At 41.4% G+C, this 13118-nt stretch overlaps 1 protein-coding gene and 1 pseudogene across 4 annotated transcripts in view; both read left to right on the forward strand.

The window, feature by feature from the left end:
• The window catches only part of FBXL20 (F-box and leucine rich repeat protein 20), a 149416-nt gene that overhangs the window by 59579 nt on the left and 76719 nt on the right, over window positions 1–13118 (forward strand). For all 4 annotated transcript variants that reach the window (XM_010379315.2, XM_010379317.2, XM_010379316.2 and 1 more), the window contains exon 2: window positions 3166–3227. In XM_010379315.2, the coding sequence (XP_010377617.1) occupies window positions 3166–3227 (62 nt within the window). The remainder of the gene's footprint in view (window positions 1–3165; window positions 3228–13118) is intronic.
• Window positions 4977–6441, forward strand: LOC115894736 (annotated as a pseudogene).

Here is a 13118-nt window from a genome sequence, read left to right on the forward strand (position 1 = left end):
ATTATTATTATTATTATTATTATTATTATTATTATTATTATTATTATTATATTCTGAGACAGGATCTCATTCTGTCGCCCAGTCTGGAGTGCAGTGGTGTGAACATGCTCCACTGCATCCTTGACTTCCTGGGCTCAAGTGATCCTCCCACCTCAGTGCCCCCCAAGTAGCTGGGACTACAGGTGTATACTATCACATCTGATTGATTTATTATTTATAAATCTTTTTACATCTTTTTTCAAGATGACATCTCACTATATTGCCCAGGCTGGTCTTGAACTCCTGAGTTCCAGCCATCCTCCCACCTTGGCCTCCCAAAGTGCTGGGCTTGCAGGCATAAGCTACCACTTCCAGCCAATGCCTGGTTAATTTTTGTGTTTTTGTAGAGAGAGGATTTCGCCATGTTGCCCAGAGGTAGATTTATTGATTTCCTACCATGTGTCAGGCTCTGTGCACAACCCTGAAAATATGGCAGACATAACAGGCATGCTTCCTGCCCTCACAGAGCTTTCCATTTATCTGGAACGTAGGTTATTGTAATCATTAGAAAATACTTATGCCAGGCGCGGTGGCTCACACTTGTAATCCTAGCACTTTGGGACACTGAGGTGGGAGGATCCATTGAGCTCAGGAGTTTGAAACCAACCTGGCCAACATGGTGAAACCTCGTCTCTACTAAAAATACAAAAATTAACCAGGTGTGGTGGCAGGTGCCCATAATCCCAGCTACTCAGGAGGCTGAGGCAGGAGAATTGCTTGAACCTGGGAGGTGGAGGTTGCAGTGAGCTGAGATTGCGCCACTGCACTCCAGCTTGGGCAACAGAGTGAAACTCTGTCTCAAAAAAAAAAAAAATTAGTAGTAAAATTATTCTTTAAATGAGATTGAGGAGCAGTGCATTTTATCTGTGACTTCCCTACCATATCTGCTTTCTCTTCATTACTTCTACTTTGAATCTCCATGAGATACCAGAATCTTCATGTATGACTCCATTCTATTTTCCCAGCTAATTTCTGGCCGCCTTTTAAGACTCAAATTAGATACACATTCAGGTAGAATTCATTGTACCATTCTTTGTTCTCTCTTATATCTCTTGTCATCTATCTATAGTAATTAGCAAATTATTTGCTTGCTTTTGTTTTCTTCATTGTAGTGCAAGAGCTCCTTAAGGACAGAGATAGTGTCTTATTTTCTTTTTATCCCATTGTCTAGAAAAGTGCCTGATAGGGTATTCAGTAATGTTTATTGCATGACCTTAAGAGGAATTTCTGCAATACTTAATAGCAGCGATGGAACATATTTCTCTCAGCTTTGGTCACATGTGTATGTGCCATTTTTACTGGGCTTTTGATTGTGTATGGTATTTGATTTTTTATATAGCTTACTAGACAAGCTTATAGTCATGATCTCCTTTGTGGCAAAAATGGTGGCTCTCATTAAAAGTACCCACTGTGAGTAATTTGATTATTTTGTTAATTGACCACTTGAGTGCATGAAGAATGCTATGGTGGCAGTTATGAAGCACTATTGGTTTTCTGCACAATATATAAACATGAAAGAGAATATTTTCCTTTTTTAACTTTTATTTTTATTGAGATGGAGTCTTGCTCTGTCACCCAGGCTGGAGTGTAGGGGCGCCATCTCGGCTCACTTCAAGCTCTGCAGCCTGGGGTTCAAGTGATTCTCATGCCTCAGTCTCCCGAGCAGCTGGTACTACAAATGTGTGCCACCACACCCGGGTAATTTTTTGTATTTTTAGTAGAGACGGGGTTTCGCCATGTTGGCCAGGCTGGTCTCGAACTCCTCACCTCAGGTGATCCACCCATCTCAGCCTGCCAAAGTTCTGGGATTACAAGTGTGAGCCGCTGTGCCTGGCCAAAAGAGAATAGTTTCTATTCCAGATTTCTGAACATCTCCTTGAACAAGTAAATGTGAGCCCAGTTTGGGGAGTCACCTTCTCTTAATGGCATATTAAAATAGTCACTCCATAGTGATGTGAGCTGAGCAGTAAACCTTTTTTTTTTTTTTTTTGGAGAGGATTTCTCACTCTCTCGCTGAGGCTGGAATGCAGTGGTGTGATCTTGGCGCACTGCAACCTCCACTTCTCTGATTCAGGCAATCCTCCCACCTCAGCCTCCCACGTAGCTAGGACCACAGACACACACCACTATGCGTGGTTAATTTTTTGTGTTTTTTGGTAGAGACGGAGTTTGGACATGTTGGCTGGGTACGGTGGCTCTTGCCTGCAATCCCAGCACTTTGGGAGGCCAAGGCAGGTGGATCACGAGGTCAGGAGTTCAAGACCAGCCTGACCAAGTTGGTGAAACCCCCCCGTCTGTATTAAAAATACAAAAATTAGCTGGGTGCCATGGCAGGCACCTGTAATCCCAGCTACTCGGGAGGCTGAGGTAGGAGAATCGCTTGAACCCAGGCGGCAGAGGTTGCGGTGAGCCGAGATCGTACCACTGCACCCAGCCTGGGTGACAGAGTGAGACTCAGTCTCAAAAACAAACAAAAAGTAGCCAGGCATGGTGGCACACACCTGTAACCCCAGCTACTCAGGAGACTGAGGCAGGAGAGTCGCTTGAACCTGGGAAGCGGAGGTTGCAGTGAGCTGAGATCATGCCACTGCACTCCAGACTGGGCAACAGAGCAAGACTCTGTCTCAAAAAAAAAAAAAAAAAAAAAAAAAAAAAAAAAAAAAAACAAGAAGTTTCGCCATGTTGCCTAGGCTGATCTTAAACTCCTCAGCTCAAGCAATGCGCCTGCCTCAGCCTCTGAAAGTGCCGGAATTACAGATGTGAGTTGCTGCGCCCGGCCTCTGAGCAGTAGACCTTTGGTAACTAAGCTTCCTATCTGTAAAGTGAAGATAATAGGGATGGTATGAAGATTAAAACCATTAATATGTGAAAACACCTGAAACAGTATCTGGTACATAATGTATCCTGACTGCTATTAGTTCTTTTTCTTTGGAGACAGGGAATGAATTGAATGCCTCAAAGATATTTTTCATCTTAAAGAGTCTCCAAAATTATGATGTTGGTTTATGATACCCACTATATTTTTTTTTTACTTCTTTCCTGAGAGCATTGCCTCTAAACTATTGAGTTGAACATTCTGTAATAAAATATTAAGTAACACTTGACACTATGATTTTGTTTTTGCAGATGTTCTCAAATAGTGATGAAGCTGTAATCAATAAAAAACTTCCCAAAGAACTCCTGTTACGGTGAGTCTGAATACTAATTTTATGGTGTTTTTTTTTGTGTATGTCATATTTGTCTGTTTAAATTTTTTTAACTTTTTGCTAATTTTCATATATGTATAGTATCTGTATCTGAATTTTTAAATTTGATTGCTTTGAACAATGTTACTCTACATTTTTTAGATGTCAGTCAAGATATTTCAAAATTTACTACCAACCTTTTCTGTTCCAACTTGTACTAATTATATGATTTGATGTACATATTTTCCCTTTTCTTTATTCTTGTATGTACAGTAACATAGGTTTTTTGTTTGTTTGGTTTTAAGACAGGGTCTTGCTCTGTCACCCAGGCTGGAGTGCAGTGGCACAATCATGGCTTACTGCACTTAGTGCAGCCTCGACCTCCCAGGCTCAAGCAGTCCTCCCACCTCAGCCTCCTGAGTAGCTGGGACCTACAGGCACATGTCACCAAGTCTGACTTTTTTTTTTTTTTTGAGACGGAGTCTCGCTCTGTCACCCAGGCTGGAGTGCAGTGGTGCAATCTCAGCTCACTGCAAGCTCTGCCTCCTGGGTTCACGCCATTGTCCTGCCTCAGCCTCCTGAGTAGCTGGGACTGCAGGCGCCCGCCACCATGCCCGGCTAAGTTTTTTGTATTTTTTAGTAGAGACAGGGTTTCACCGTGTTAGCTAGGATGGTCTCGATCTCCTGACCTTGTGATCTGCCTGCCTCAGCCTCCCAAAAGTGCTGGGATTACAGGCGTGAGCCACCGCGCCTGGCTCTAACTTTTTCTTTTTTCTTTTTTCTTTTTTTTTCAATTTTCTGTAGAGAGAGGTGATCTCACTGTGTTGCCCAGGATAGTCTTGAACTGCTGGGCTCAAGCAGTCCTCCCACATCGGCCTCTTGGGGTGCTGGGATTACAGACTTGAGCCACTGTACCCGGCCTACAGTAGCTCACTTAAGGTTCACTAAGATTTAGGAAAATTACTTGAGTCTGGTAACTGGCCTTACTGTGTTATGGTTTACATTTTTAGTTTTTATTACTTCTAGAGTTTTTCGCTTTTACCATGAAACTCGAAATTCCATACCATGGCCTACAAAACCCCTCATGATTAGACAGGTGTATAACATAAATACATAAACTGGTTTCTGTTTTTAAATAATTAGTCTGACTACCATGCAAAGACCAAATTGCAGGATAGGAATGGGGAGCAGTAGGAAGCCTTTTAATTAAATAAATCCATCAAAGAGATGAGGGTACTATAGATAACATTTTCTGAAATTCTTTAGACTGCAGCATTGCCTACTCGTGCTCTTTCCAGCTTTTGTCATCATTTCTAACCTCACTCTAGTACATATTGATGAGCTATAAGGTGCACAGTTACCACACAGATGACATTACAAGTGAAGTTAGATGAGGAGAGACTTCTAAATCAACCAGACTTTGCTATCACAAACAAGTCATAAATCTCAGTGGTTTTTTCCTTCAAGACTGAGGACAGGTGCACAACATACCAAGCCAGGTCACCTAAGTGATTTTTGATACAGCTTATATTTATATTATAATATAAATTATATATAATATATATAATATTACATTACTTACATTCCATTGCCTGAAGCGAGTCACATGTCCAAGCCTAATAGTGATGGAGTGAGGAAGTATATGGGAGGGGTATATGAACATATGTAAACAGTCCTGTAGGTACCGTATGAACACACAGTCACATATGAACCTTCTCTCCTTAATTCTGCCTGTGCTCTTCAGTCTTCAACATGGACTACAATGTAGAGTTATGTAATGATTTTCCGGCATGACCTCTGCCTCTCATTTGAAAGAAGATGTGAAAGAAGATATGTGCCTGTTTTCTCAAGTTGGAACATTGGAGATATTTTATCTATAGCAACATTTTTATCATTGAGAGCTTGATTTGAATTTATATGTGTTATATTGGAATAATTCTTATATACATTATAGGTTAAATTGGTTCCTTTCTCAGCTAATCAGGGAATCTAACTACCATTTATTATGTAATTTCTATGGGGGAAATGAACTTGAAATCCAAACAACCAATTCTGAACTTAATGTTGGAAACAAATCCTTCCTCAATTGGACGCCAAGTGAAATTAATATCCTGGAAAGGAAGGAAATAGATTTGACACCACAAAACTTAATACTTATGAATGTATTTAAGTATACAAAACATTGGTTTAAGTGTAAAATAGTTGGTTGAAATTTTGAAATTTTGTTCAAAACCCATGATGAAACCTTGCCATGTTACAAAAAAAAAAAAAAAAAAAAAAAAAAAAAAAAAAAGCAAAACTTTGTTTAAACAATTAAAGCCAAATAGCACAGAGGCTTTTTTGATATCTTTGACATTTACTAGATAGAAAACAATTGGTCAGCATAAATTTTAATAAATTCACTTTGGGGTATTTGTAATTTTAAAAAATTCATTGAGTTTAATATATCTTTAAAAGTTTAAGTAATGGTTCAAAATTACTTTAAAATATGTGGTTTTTATGACTGGAACAGTAGATGCCTCTGGGAAAGATAACTGGGTAGTAGGAAGATAAGAAAAACTGACTTTTCAGTAGGCTTTTCTGTATCTTTTATTTTTAGATGTTCTTATTTTTACGTTTGCATTTTGAAATAATGTCATGCTTAAACAGTTCTAAAAATAGGACAGAGAATTTATACTTCAGCTTTCTCAATTAACATCTTACATCTCAACAATATCAGTTATCAAAATCAGGAAATTGACATTGAGATTTCCCATCTTTCCTTTCGGTCCTTGAGCAGGGGGGAACGAGGTTGTGAAAACAAGGTCTTGGTGAGGTGCTGCCATTTCATCCGTCTTTGGTCTCTGCGCCTTTCTCAGAGCTTCCAGCAGCGCTGTGTTGGGCCAGAGCATACAGAGGTTCACAACCTCTGTGGTCCGTAGGAGCCACTATGAGGAGGGTCCTGGGAAGAATTTGCCATTTTCAGTGGAAACCAAGTGGGCGTTACTAGCTAAGATGTGTTTGTACTTTGGATCAGCATTTGCTACACCCTTCTTCTAGTAAGACACTAATTGCTTAAATCATAAGGATGTTTCAGTTCATCCATTTAACAGATAAGAAGAGCATTTTAAGAGATGCAGCCCCTGGAAATGGATCAAACTCTAACTCATATGGCATACTAGATATGTTTGTCAATAAACTTATGACATGAAAAAAGAAAAGGAAATTAGCATTGAAACAGGACTGTTGGACGGGCACAGTGGCTCACACTTAAAATCCCAGTACTTTGGGAGGCTGAGGTGGGCAGATCACACGGTCAGGAGATTGAGACCAGCCTGGCCAACATGGTGAAACCCCATCTCTACTAAAAATACAAAAATTAGCCAGGCATGGTGGCACATGCCTGTAATTCCAGCCACTCAGGAGGCTGAGGCAGGAGAATCTCTTGAACCCGGGAGGCAGAGGTTGCGGTGAGCCAAGATCACGCCACTGCACTCCAGCCTGACAACAGAGCGAGACTCCATCTCAAAAAAACAAACAAAAACCCCACAAATTAGCTGGGCATGGTGGCAACGTGTACTTGTGATCCCAGCTACTTGGGAGGCTGAGGCAGGAGAATCGCTTGAACTCAGGGCGGCAGAGGTTGCAGTGAGTGCCATTGCGCTTCAGCCTGGGCGACAAAGTGAGACTGCATTTCAAAAAAAAAAAGCCAGTCGCAGTGACTCATGCCTGTAATCCCAGCACTTTGGGAGGCTGGGACAGACAGATCACAAGGTCAGGAGATCAAGACCATCCTGGCCAACGTGGTGAAACCCCGTCTCTACTAAAATACAAAAAAAAAAATTAGCCAGGTGTGGTGGTATGCGCCTGTAGTTCCAGCTACTCGGGAGGCTGAGACAGAGGAATCGAACCCAGCAGGTGGAGGTTGCAGTGAACCAAGATGACGTGCGACTGCACTCCAGCCTGGTAACAAAGCAAGACTCAAAAAAAAAAAACAACAAAAAAACAGTTCTGTGAACTAATCTACAAACCTTATTCAAATTCTTCAACTGTACGGTAGTATTCTCTTTTTGGCACAGGATTCAGTCCAGGATTACACATTACATTAAATTGTTATGCCTCCTTGCTCTTCTAAGAACAGGATTTTATCCACAGCTTCAACAGAGAAGCAGAAAATACAGCAGGATTTCCTGCTGAATACAGAAAAGTCTCCTTCTGTCACTCAAGCTGGACTGCAGTGGTGCAAACACAGCTCACTGCAGCCTTGACCTCTCAGCCTGAAGTGACCCTCCCATTTCAGCCTCCCAAGTAGCTGGGACTACAGGTACATGCCACCACACCTGCCTAATTTTTAAATTTTCGTAGAGATGGGGTATTGCTGTGTTACTCAGGCTACTCTTAAATTCTGGCCTGGCTAATTTTCTTATTTTTTTTATACAGATGGGGCAGATGGTGTCTCACTGTGTTGCCCAGGCTGGTCTTTTTTTTTTTTTTTTGAGACAGGGTCTCACTGTCTCCCAGGTTGTAGTGCAGTGGCATGATCTTGGCTCACTGTAACCTCCACCTTCTAGGTTCAAGGGATTCTCCTGCCTCGGCCTCCTGAGTAGCTAGGGCTACAGGTGTGCACCACCACACTTGGCTAGTTTTTGTATTTTTTGGTAGAGACGGGATTTACCATGTTGGCCAGGCTGGGCTCAAACTCCTGACCTTGAGTGATCTGTCCACCTCAGCCTCCCAAAGTACTGGAATTATAGGCATGAACCATTGTACCCAGCCTTGATAATTTTAAAGAATATTAGTCAGTTTTGGCCGGGCGCGGTGGCTCAAGCCTGTAATCCCAGCACTTTGGGAGGCCGAGACGGGCGGATCACGAGGTCAGGAGATCGAGACCATCCTGGCTAATACGGTGAAACCCCGTCTCTACTAAAAAATACAAAAAACTAGCCGGGCGACGAGGCGGGCGCCTGTAGTCCCAGCTACTCGGGAGGCTGAGACAGGAGAATGGCGTGAACCCGGGAGGCGGAGCTTGCAGTGAGCTGAGAGCCGGCCACTGCACTCCAGCCTGGGCGGCAGAGCAAGACTCCGTCTCAAAAAAAAAAAAAAAAAAAAAAAAAAAAAGAATATTAGTCAGTTTTAAAATAGAATATCCTGAATTTAGCTTTGTCTGATGTTTACTCTTGTTTTCTCATAATTAAATTCAAGTTATGCAGTTTGACAAGTATACTGTAGAAATGGTAGTATACCCTTGTCCATGTGTCAACAAGAGGTACATGATGTCAGTTATGCTTGTTACTGGTGATACTAACTTTGGTCACTTAGTTAAGGTGGTATCTTTCAGGTTATCCACTGCAGAATTATGTTCTTCTTTGTAATGAATAAATTTACTATGACTAGAGCTACGTTGAGACTACATTATACATTGTTACTTTTTTTGTTTATTATTTTTAACATCCATGATGTTATATGAAGGTTAACATTGTGGAGTTTGCTACTGTGGTGGTTTCTGTCTGCCCAATTCTTTCTACTTTCTTTTTTTTTTTGAGGCAGTGTCTCACACTGTTGCCCAGGCTGGAATGCAATGGTGCAATTTCTGCTCACTGCAACCCCCGCCTCCCAGGTTCAAGTGATTCTCCTGCCTCAGCCTCCCGAGTAGCTGGGATTACAGGTGTGTGCTACCACACCGGGCTAATTTTTGTATTTTTAGTAGAGATGGGGTTTCACCATGTTGGCCAGGCTGGTCTCAAACTCCTGACCTTGAGTGATCTGTCCACCTTGGCCTCCCAAATTGCTGGGATTACAGGTGTGAGCCACTGCCCCCAGCCTTCTGCTTTCATTAATTGAAATTCTACTGTAAGGCAGAGCTTTCCCATCTGTTCTATTTATAGTTATGTATACTATAGACTCATGGATATTTGTTTTAGTCTGTGAGTTACATTGTTACCCTCACTGCTTATTTTGTTGCTCAGCTTTTCTGTGTCTTTTAAATTTGTGTTTGTCTTTTGAGTTTCTGTGTATTGGCTATTTTTAAAAGTGCAGTTTAATAAATACACAACATTTGGTTTGTTTAGATTTTAAATTACATATTATATCATTTCATCAAACATATATTAACCTACAAAAACAATTGTGTTTTTAGGACCATATTATTTCCATGTATTTGCAGTGCTTACAGCCAAATTACCAATAATTTAAGTGAGTGTTCTTGGTTCTTCTATTTGATTCTAGTCTAGTCTAGTCTTCTATTCTCTTCTCTTCTATTCTATTCTATTCTGTTCTATTCTATTCTATTCTGAGGCAGGTGTTGCCTAGGCTGGAATACAGTGGGATGATAATGGCAGTCCCAAATTCGGGGGCCTAAACGATTGATCCTCTTCCTCAGCTCCTGAGTAGCTGGGACTACACACGTGATCCACTATGCCCGGCTAATTTTTTTTTTTTTTCCTTTTGTAGAGATGGGGTCTTCACTTTGTTGACCAGGCTGGTTTTGTATTTCTGGCCTCAAGCAATCCTCTCCCCTTAGCTGCGCACAGTATTAGGATTACAGGCATGAGCCACTGCGCCCAGCCTGTTTCCCCTTTTGTACTGATTCTCTTCCTTCCCTATTGAAACAAAGTTTGTGATTAATGGTTGGTTTAACAAGCTGGAATCCACTGTTTGCATAATATGAAATTCAGTTAGCAAGATTGACAGTACTACTTCTTAGAGCAAAACCATATGTACTTACTTAGGTGTACCACTTGAAAAATGAATGTCTATGTTTCTAAGACAAAGACTGTGTTTTCTAAGAGCTGCTGTGAAGTGAGTTGTTTCTCAAAAAATCCTTTTTTTTTTTTTTTTTGACAAGAGTCTTGCTCTGTTGCCCAGGCTGGAGTGCAGTGGTGCAATCTCGGCTCACTGCAACCTCTGCCTCCTGGGTTCAAAGTATTCTCCTGCCTCAGCCTCCTGATTAGCTGGGACTACAGTATGTGCCACCACACCCGGCTAATTTTTTGCATTTTTAGTAGAGACAGTGCAGCAGGATAATTAAGGAATCAGAGAGACCGAGGGGCTGAGGAGGAATTATCTAATTATTTAGGTGCATTGACCCAGTTGGATTAACATCCAAAGGACTGAGCCTCGAACAAAGAGTCAAGCTATCTTTTAAGCATTTCATGGGGCGGGGGGAGATCTGTGCAGGGGGATGCATATTACAGAAGCGAGAAACAAGGACAGTTATTCAGTTAAGACATGCATTACATCATTTCTTACTTTTTAAGGAACAGCATGTTTTACGACTTGAAATTATCTGTCTAGTGACCTTGCAGCTGCACAGCTAGAGAAAGAGTCTTCACAATGCCTGGGAAGTGGAGAGATAAGGCTCACTAGCCGCAGAAGGAAAAACAGGCAGTTAATTTTAAAGGACTCCAGCTCTTTCTCTTTCTCAGGGGGAATTGGGTTTTCTTACATACAACTGAGTTTTTGATTACACATTCTTTAATTTCTTTTAATTCCTGTTCCACGGGGTTTTACCATGTTAGCTAGGATGGTCTCAATCTCGTGACTTCGTGATCAGCCTCCCAAAGTGCTGGGATTACAGGCATGAGCCACCATGCCCAGCCCTCAGAGATTCCTACTGAGGATGATGTTGATAACTATAAAAATGACATTAAGTGATAAAGACTGCTGAGTCTGCACCGTGCCCTTTTGGTTATAACATGCGGTTTCAGAATAAGGACTGTTATTAACTATAAGAATATGAAATTTTTTAAAGGATTGAGGTAAAAAAGAATATGAAATTTTTTTCATTTTTTCAACTCTTCTGGTGTTGGGTTATAATGTGACCAATATATCTGTGTAAGTGGGTAAGAGATGAACTTTATGAACTGAAATGGAAAGAATGGATTGGCTGAATTTTTTTTCTTTGTCTAAAATAGTAAGTAGAGAGCCAGGTGTGGTGACTCATGCCTATAATCTCAGCTACTTGGGAGGCTGAGGCAGGCGGATTGCTTCAGGCCAGGAGTTAGAGACCAGCGTAACATAGCTAGGCCCTATCTCTTAAAAAAGAAAAAAGAAAGGAAAAAGGCAGCAATTCATACTGTGTTGGGGTCCCCTAGATCCATCCATAGGTGTGGTGATGTGCAGGAGGATTCATAGGACTCATCATGTAGTCATACACAAAACTATGGTTTATTATAAGAAAGGATAGGCCTGCGCACGGTGGCTCAAGCCTGTAATCCCAGCACTTTGGGAGGCCGAGACAGGCAGATCACAAGGTCAGGAGATCAAGACCATCCTGGCTAACACGGTGAAACCCCGTCTCTACTAAAAAAATACAAAAATCTAGCCGGGCGAGGTGGCGGGCGCCTGTAGTCCCAGCTACTTGGGAGGCTGAGGCAGGAGAATGGCTAAACCCGGGAGGCGGAGCTTGCAGTGAGCCGAGATAGCGCCACTGCACTCCAGCCTGGGCGACAGAGCGAGACTCCGTCTCAAAACAAACAAACAAACAAACAAATATAAAAGTATAAAATACAAAAACTAGTAATAGAAATATTCAAACCATTACAGTGCAGGGCTATTTATTTAATGAAGAGACAAACAGATTTAGTCATTTAGGAGAGTTTCTCTATGTGGGATGACAACTGATGTTCTTTATGAGGGACGTGAGATGTATAGAAATAATGAAATTACCTTTCCTTAAAGTTTAATGTGGGTACAAACATTTGTTGAGTGCCTACAATGTTCCAGGCATTATGCTGGAAATAGAAATAATCACTGTTCTCAAGGAGCTCACAGGGCAGTAGAGAGAACAGGCCTGGAAATAATCAATATAGAGCTAGAAAAGAGGTTTTGCCTAGGTCATTAGAGCAATCTCACATGTAGGGCTTTAAACCTAGACAGAAAATGCTTCCCAGGAAATGAGACAAATGAGCTGTGACTTAAAGAGTAGTACCCCGTATCTACAAAAATTAGGGTGAGCGTGATGGCTCCCACCTGTAATCCCAGCACTTTGGGAGGCCAAGGTGGGCAGAAGACCTGAGGCCAGGAGTTCAAGACCAGCCTGACTAACATGGTAAAACCCCATCTCTACTAAAAATACAAAAATTAGCTGGGCATGATGGCACACACCTGTAATCCCAGCTACTCGGGAGGCTGAGGCAGAAGAATTGCTTGAACCCGGGAGGAGACTGTAAAAAAATCATGCCTCTGTACTCCAGCCTGGGTGCAGAACGAGACTGTCTCAAAAAACAAAACAAAAATAAAAATTAGCCAGGTGTGGTGGCACATGCATGTAGTCCCATGAGAGAGATTGTTGAGTACTTTTTGTGGGCAGAGGAAAAGGACTTTGATTCAGGTATGCTACAAGATTTGAGGCCCAAGCTCTTTGCATAGTACATAATATTGTAATTTAGGATTTTTTTTAAAGGTTTGCCTGGCAAGTTAGCCATCATTTATAATATTATTTCTCTTGGAGAATTTACAAACTTTGAACATGTACTCCATTTGTAAATTGGATGCTGCCTTTCTGATTATTTTCTCCCTGGTTTGTTTGTTTCTGCCTAATTGTCATCTGTTTTAATATTGTCAAGCTCATTGTTCCGTTTCCTGGAGGAAAAATAAAAACACTCTGTAGAGTACATTGGATGTTTTAGTCTCTCAGGGAGAGACTTTGGCCCTGTTTGGCCCCTCATGTTCTTTCTTTTTCTTTAAAAAATAAATTATTTATTAAATGAATTAATTTATTTGATTATTTTTGAGACGGAGTCTTGCTCTGTCACCCAGGCTGGTGTGTTAGTGGTGTGATCTTGGCTCACTGCAACCTCCGCTTCCCAGGTTCAAGCAATCCTCCTGCTTCAGCCTCCCCAGTAGCTGGGATTACAGACACACACCACTATGTTCAGCTAATTTTTGTAGTTTTAGTAGAGCTGGGGTTTCACT

This window comes from Rhinopithecus roxellana, chromosome 19, assembly GCF_007565055.1.
Source record: "Rhinopithecus roxellana isolate Shanxi Qingling chromosome 19, ASM756505v1, whole genome shotgun sequence".
NCBI classification, from domain to species: domain Eukaryota; kingdom Metazoa; phylum Chordata; class Mammalia; order Primates; family Cercopithecidae; genus Rhinopithecus; species Rhinopithecus roxellana.